The sequence below is a fragment of the Micropterus dolomieu genome, linkage group LG09 (genome assembly GCF_021292245.1).
Source record: "Micropterus dolomieu isolate WLL.071019.BEF.003 ecotype Adirondacks linkage group LG09, ASM2129224v1, whole genome shotgun sequence".
In the NCBI taxonomy this organism is placed as follows: Eukaryota; Metazoa; Chordata; class Actinopteri; order Centrarchiformes; family Centrarchidae; genus Micropterus; species Micropterus dolomieu.
In genome coordinates this window covers 30021415-30028629 of record NC_060158.1, presented here as the reverse complement: position 1 = coordinate 30028629, position 7215 = coordinate 30021415, and the positions used below count along the sequence as shown (strand labels likewise).

Here is a 7215-nt window from a genome sequence, read left to right as displayed (position 1 = left end):
CCCTAAAAATATAATCCGAGCAAATTCAATAGGGACCTCGCACGGTCGTGCTCGGGCCCTAAAAATAATAATCCGAGCAAATTCAATAGGGACCTCGCACGGTCGTGCTCGGGCCCTAAAAATAATCCGAGCAAATTCAATAGGGACCTCGCACGGTCGTGCTCGGGCCCTAAAAAAATAATCCGAGCAAATTCAATAGGGACCTCGCACGGTCGTGCTCGGGCCCTAAAAATAATCCGAGCAAATTCAATAGGGACCTCGCACGGTCGTGCTCGGCCCCTAAAAATGGTAAACAGAAAAAAACTATCATCAGTGGAGCAGTGCTGAGGATGAATTAGAGTTTAAGAGTCTGATAGCTTGGGGGTTAAAAGCTGCTCTGCAGTCTGGTGGTGCAGCAGCAGAAACTTCTATATCTCTATATCTTCTACAGCTCCCTGGCCAGAAAACAGGAGAAAACAATATTCATAACATAAATGGCAGCTCTCCCCTTCTGTTTTCCTAAGTTACACTTTTTATCTCCCAGCACCTAGGTAAAAATACTACAGCAGAGGCTGGGGAGGTAGGGGAAAGGGAGGAGAGGTCGCGCGGCCTCCACACAGGTCCTTTTATTCGGCATGTTCTCCAGCCCAATCTGCTGTCTGCCACCTGCAACATAGACAAACAGAGAACAGCTCCTCCCTACGGCAGGGAGGGTAACAGCAGGCAGAAATACATGTAACTGAAACTCACACCCAAACCTATGACCAGTTTTTCAAAAAATTTAATCTGGGTCAGAATGATTCGGATTTGGAAATCCGATGTTTTGCTTTCCAGGATCATGTAATACAACTTACTTTTGTGCCGGTTTTTCAAAACAACATGGGATGACTGGGTGACCCTGATCCAGATACAGACTTTTCAGGATTACCAAATCCGTATTTCCAGTGCTCTAAATGGGACTACATATCACAATGTAGGCTGTTAATGATATAAAGACCAACAGCCAGCGTGGGGTCACTTTTATTTGAAGAGACAGAAAATGCACAATAAAACAACAAACATTTCCTTCCATTTTCAATTTCTTTTAAAAGTGTTGCTATGGTAGAAAAGAGAACCCTTGAATTGTGTATTAATGTGTATTATTATTTATTATATTTTAAACTATTAAACTTGCGTTTCTAATTTCTGAGTTATAACTGATTAAACGATTTTTGGAAGTATCAAGATGGGTTTTACGCCACGGACACTCAGCCCTTCTCCAATCCCTTTTCTTTCTCCTTAGCAAACAAACCAGAGTGGAGAACCTACAGCCTGGTGCACTGTGCTCTGATCAGCAGCTACACTGATAAGAGTAACAAACAAAACACCAGCTACATCACCGTCCTTTTATTGCTTTATTCCAAGTGAGCAAAGTGGATCAAACACATAAATATGAATACAGAGTGGAAGAGCAACACCTGACAACAAACCCACATACTTTATATCGTGTATATTAGGGGTGCGTCATATCATATTTTTATATGATAAAAAAATTAATAGTGATAATGGAAATATTCCATCTTGACGTAATGATGTTATTCCGTTACACACTGCAACAACAAGCTTGGCTGAAAGCGAAAGTAACATTGCTGTTGTTGCAAAAAGGCGACTTCAGTAGTGTTGAAGAGGTTTGGCAACAAACAATCACATGTACAACAAATTAATATGTAAAAAGTGCAAGAACACACAACAAAAATCAGATCTAATGGAGATGATGGTGAAGAACATTGTTTTACATAGATGTTCCACTAGGCTTCGACCTGGTGAGTAGTGATGGGCAAAGCTGTCCTTTTCAGGGTATGGAATCATTAGTATTAGTTCATTAAAAATATTTGTTCAAAAGACGTGTTCACTGAGTTATTTAGTGCTCGACTGGAGCTCTGACATTGTACTCCCATTCACTGAACTAAAACAAGGCCGAACGTTCAGTTCAGCATGCTTACTAGCGAACTGAGGATGGTCCTTCGTGAAAGATAAGCCAGTGAACTGAGAATCTGACAAGAATAAAGGGACTATAATACAGTATGTACCAAGCACAATAGCCAAATCATTGGCAACAACAGGGGCAAGTTTTGAAACTTAGTCATTGTATTGGCACTATTATTGATATTTTTCAAATGATACTCAGCCTTACTAGCAAGCAAACATTCCACCAATGTTAGATAACTAGTAACAAGCAACAGAGAGTGGATGACAGCTTTTACCGCTAGAATACAATAAACAACATAGCAGAACCAATACTGGATTTTTGAGGGTGATGACAATATTTGTCAGTTAAAAAATCCAATAACAATATATCAGATGATGAGATGTCACTTTTTAACATAAACATTTTATGTTTCAGTTCCTGAATCATATCTTTGGCATATCTGTACTGACATTACTTGTTACAAATATACTGATACTGATGTATCTGCAATTAGCTAATATGGGACAGTATGTAATCCGCCTGATAGAAAGAAGCCTTCACCTAATCTTCTGCCATCGGGGTGGCTGTGCCCACAATATCTTCGCTTTTCATGTCTCATCATTTGGCACACTACCAAACAACTTAATAATTGTTTCTATCATTAACAGCTATTCCAATAGTGTTTACATGTTTAGGGCCATTGTGCATCCTGTTCTTCGTGAACCATTATTCTTTATATACACTAATACAGTCCTGTCTGCAATCTCAACACAATTAAGCTTTGGTACAATAAAAATATAAAGACTGATTGTTTTTGAACAGATAAGCAGCACATATTTTAACAAACAACATAAAATAGACAAGTCAGCTCATTGTCCGCTTTAATGAGTTTGGTGTAAACTTCATCCTTGCTGCTGTATAGCACAACACTGGACTTCCTTTAGAATCGCTTGTTGTTGACAGGATTGCTGGCATCCAAAGTCCACAGGGCAAAATCAATCCCACTGTCCTCTGAGGCAGCCACACTCTGGCTGACCTGAACAAACAGTTCAACTGGAAGGATCAAAATCAGCTCAGTCGTTTAGCAGACTTCAGACGGCAACTGAACGACTTGTCACAATGGACCAGCAGACAGTACGCAACTCACAGTAGTTCTTATGCAGCTTTAGATGTAGCTCACTTTTTATAGTTCCTTGTCAGCACATCATCTCTTCTTCTTCTTCTGGTGACGTAGCATCTTGCTCCTCTTTGTGATCATGGCGTGCAGCTTCTCGACACCTTCCTGCAGTCCCTCACCGATGATAGCACAAGCAGGCTGAAGGTGCCAGGATGTAGCGGTGCTGAGCTCGCCCAGAGCCAGCATGCTTTCCATCTCAGCTAGGCTGAGCGAGTTCCTCAGGTCCTGTTTGTTTGCCACCACCAGAACTGGCACGCCCTGGTTGTCCACCAGCCGCGTGATCTTGTGCAGCTCTATCTTGGCCTCCTCAATGCGCTCAGCATCCACTGAGTCCACCACGAACACAATACCATCAGCACAACGTGTGTAAGAGCGCCAGAGAGGCCGTAGTTTCTCCTGACCACCCACATCCCAGAAGTGGAAGGATACTGTCCGCTGGGTGCCTCTGAGTGACACTTTGATCTTCTCTGTGTTAAAACCCTTAGTTGGGACAGTGTTCACAAACTCATTGAAACGCAGGCGGTACAGTACAGTGGTCTTCCCAGCACAGTCCAGTCCTAGGATGACAATGTGGAGAGGTTGGAAGGATGGCAGGCAGGGGAAGAGCCAGTGATGATGATCTGATAACCTGTTCCCCATGTTGGTATACAGAGCAGGAAGAGTCCTCACTGGGGGGGTCAACACAGTATGCATAATGAGTCAAAGCACACAGACAACCAGAACTCCGTTGATTTACAAAAGACCAGTAAGTGAATATATACCACCCCCCACCCACATCCTCACATAATGTGCCAGCCAGAAATGAATGAGAAATATAACAGCAGAGCCGTTTTACACATGTAGTGCCACAGCAGCCAACAGAGATTTCATATGCTAATTTCTTTTCAGTGTGTGAATCTGAAACAGGCCGACGGCTTCTGAATTTTACCAAAATCCCAGTCTCAACCTATCATCCAGTGTTCCGCGCCGGGACAGACCAAAGGAGGGCTGTTTTAACAGCCAGCAGACTGACATGGAAATCTAGCTTTAAAAAAGGTGTTGCTCGGCAACATGGACTGTCTTATGTTGTGCTGAAAGGACAAGGCAAATTTCTGTGAACTGTAAATTAATAAAGCCTTGCTCATTAGCAGACACACACAAATCACAATTTAACAGCCGCAACCAATGAAAAAGATCCTGATAAATTCGGCATAACGTTACATTTGGACTATTCGTGCATTAAAGTGCAATAAAATCGCGACATTTATAATTGGTTTACATCCGCTCCTGCCTTACCCACTGCATAATGGTGGAGGGAGAGGAGGACACATTAACAGGTGAACTGTCACAAAAAAAGTGGAAATTTAATTGAAATTCATTGCTATTTGGTATATTAGATCTGACAAGAATTGAATAGCGGCCACTAAGCACTCAGGAAATAACTATCGTTATTCATATTAAATACGACAGATAAAGCTAGCTTAACATCTAACCTTAAGCAGTCAAAGCTGCGTTCATTTGGGAACTTTTTAAATTGAGCCTGGCTTGCAGTTCGCTCTCGGTCCCTTGCAAGACCAGGCCAGGCTCGACTGGAGGCTGTGATGCCAACAAGTGTTGAAAAATCACGAAAGTTAAATTGGCTTTATTGGGCCCAGTGTGCCTGACAGCCAGGCCTGCACCTTTAAATATAACGATCATTAAATGCAATGTTAACTTCCATGAAAACACACAGAATGGCTAACGTTATATTAACAAGATTTGTTTAACTGAGGAGTAATTTATCTCAGCTGCTTGTAACGTTAAATGCCATTTTGACAGCAGTTATGTCGGTGTGTTTTACACTGAAAAGCATTATTAACTTACCGTCAGAGAAAACGTAACGTTACCTTCACAGTGTTAGTCCATTCCAGTCTGTCAGTACGTCCATAGCAGATGCGTTTGTGCTTCGTGCTCTGATCATGTCCTCAGACCCAGTGAGACAGCTAGAGGAAGGACTCCCTCCATGTCCATTCCTAAACGGCGCCCATGACTGCGCCAAGCCAGACAGAATAAACTAAACGATTTCCGCTAATGTTTTTCAAAATAAAGCCCCTACGCTACCAAGCAACTCTTCTTCAAATATCTTCCTTTTTTAAAATACTTTACTAATGTTTCAAAGCAACAGAAAACCAAGTAGTCAGGCCCGGATTAAGAAGTCAGAGGCCCCACCCGCCGACCGATACACACACACACACACACGCGCGCGCACAATCAAGGTTTTGAATTATAGGGTAGCCTATTATTTGTGGGAAACACCTCTAGCATATACAGGACCAGTTTATCAGTCACTTCTCCCCTTAGCCCAAATAAGCCTGACCACATTCATGACCATACCAATCCACCCGATTTTCCTGGGAGACTACCGTTTTCATTGACCTCTCCCGGTTTCCTCCTGGGTCACAGCACAGTAGTTGAGGGGTGGAGGCTACACTGTTGACACACATGGTTGTACATTTTTTTTACTGGAACAGTGCAGCAGTTCTAGTGAACATTCCTAACATTTCTCCAAAGTTCATCACTTCTAAATATTCTCTAACATCGCTTTCAGCAGCTAATGCTGCCCATTGCTAAATTAGATTAGCCACAAAGCAGCTTATACCATGGTTATCATCAGTAGAAGAGCGCTAACGTTAATGAGCGGTTAAATTATAGTGTTTAACTTATTGTAAACATACTGTATCAATATTGTTGCTATACATTCATGCCAATAAAGCTCATTTGAATTTGAATTTGAATTTGTATCTGCGAGCTGCGTGTCTGTTACAGTCAGTGCATCGGAAATTTCAATAATCATGAGCTGAACAAGAATCTAACACGGTTTCCTGCCAAACAAAGTTATCTAGCTTCTCTGTCAAATGGGCAACGTTAGTGTGAAATCTCAAAGTTGCAGACAGTCATGTAGTGGTTGAGAAATGGTTTCTCGTAGCTTTGTATAAAATTAAAGAGCACTGGTAAAGGTACAAAGCATTACAAAACGAAATTTGTAGTTCCTTCTTGTAACAACCAACATATAATTAAGTGTAGGCCTATAATAAAATATGATAAAAAAAAATTTAAAAATAAAACAATATATACAGTTATTTATATACATATATATACAGAGGCCTACAAGTAGGCCTATAGGCCACACCTGAACATTCCACAGTGCATTTTTTGAGTTTGCATCTGGGGTGAATGGAAACAGCAGCAACCAGATGATAATATGAACGTTTCATCTTCACAATAAACAGTCTCACATTTGGGAAACAGAGTCCACCTTGACTGAGTTTGAGCACCAAGCATCATTAGAGACAGAGTCTCAGAGTCCACTTCCTCTCAACTTTCCAGAGTCTTGCGCTGACAGCTTAGAACATGGACCACCTGCTGAGTGCTTGAACCGGGATGTTAGGGCAGGTCTCTGTAACGATGTGGGCACAACCGTCTCTGAATTCCGTTGCTTGGTGAACATGAGTCCCATTTTGTCCATACCGAATATTTAAGAGCAGAATTAAGTCCAAGCTGGGCCGGCATGACTCCTCTCCTCTCCTGGCTCTCTTTCCTCCCCTCTGAGCGATCCCCGCACCTGCCGTGGTGTCTGGTCCGGTTGTTTAGTATAGCACAGTTTGAAGGAGCTACCGGCTGCTGCTTCTACAAGCGCTGCCGGTTGCCATAGCAACATGCTACATTGAGAGTAGTTATTATGGCAGATTATGTGTAAGATAAAATACATCTGCTTATTCTCTCTCGCTTTCTCTGCGTGTTCTAGCAGCAAGTATTTATTGATGTGCAGTTTTTTACATGTTCATCTGTTAAGACTGTAATCTAAGGCTTTTTTACCATAATCCATTCAGGAAAATGTATTAAAGCCCACATACCAGCTTTCAATATCTGCCTGTTCTAAATAGTAGTTTGTTTATATAGGATTTTACTATCCAAATAATTTTCAAAATCAAAATATCAGCTTATAAATCATCTCTTTTTCACTTTAATACCGGCATCGACCCCCAAAAACCCATATTGGTTGGGCTCTACAGGATCAACACATGTACACATCCTCCATCATACAGGATTTACACCACATGTTTGCAACACTGCTTTTCTGGACCAGCAGCAA

The 7215-nt window shown here is 41.7% G+C and overlaps 1 protein-coding gene across 9 annotated transcripts; it reads right to left on the bottom strand.

Moving 5' to 3' along the window:
- Positions 1-1106: 1106 nt before the first annotated feature.
- On the bottom strand, positions 1107-6713 carry LOC123977048 (ADP-ribosylation factor-like protein 4A). 9 transcript variants are annotated; one of them, XM_046059506.1, is made up of 4 exons: positions 6359-6712; positions 5457-5552; positions 4947-5112; positions 1107-3772 (listed from the first exon to the last, which is right to left on the bottom strand). In XM_046059506.1, exon 4 carries the CDS (start codon positions 3741-3743, stop codon positions 3132-3134), a length of 612 nt encoding a protein of 203 aa, XP_045915462.1. In that variant the 5' UTR covers positions 3744-3772; positions 4947-5112; positions 5457-5552; positions 6359-6712; the 3' UTR covers positions 1107-3131. The 9 variants fall into 9 exon arrangements, with proteins under 9 accessions (XP_045915462.1, XP_045915461.1, XP_045915465.1 ...); XM_046059505.1 differs by having other exon boundaries at positions 4970-5112; positions 6359-6711; XM_046059509.1 differs by having other exon boundaries at positions 4970-5112; positions 5486-5552; positions 6359-6711.
- Between the last annotated feature and the right edge of the window lie 502 nt (positions 6714-7215).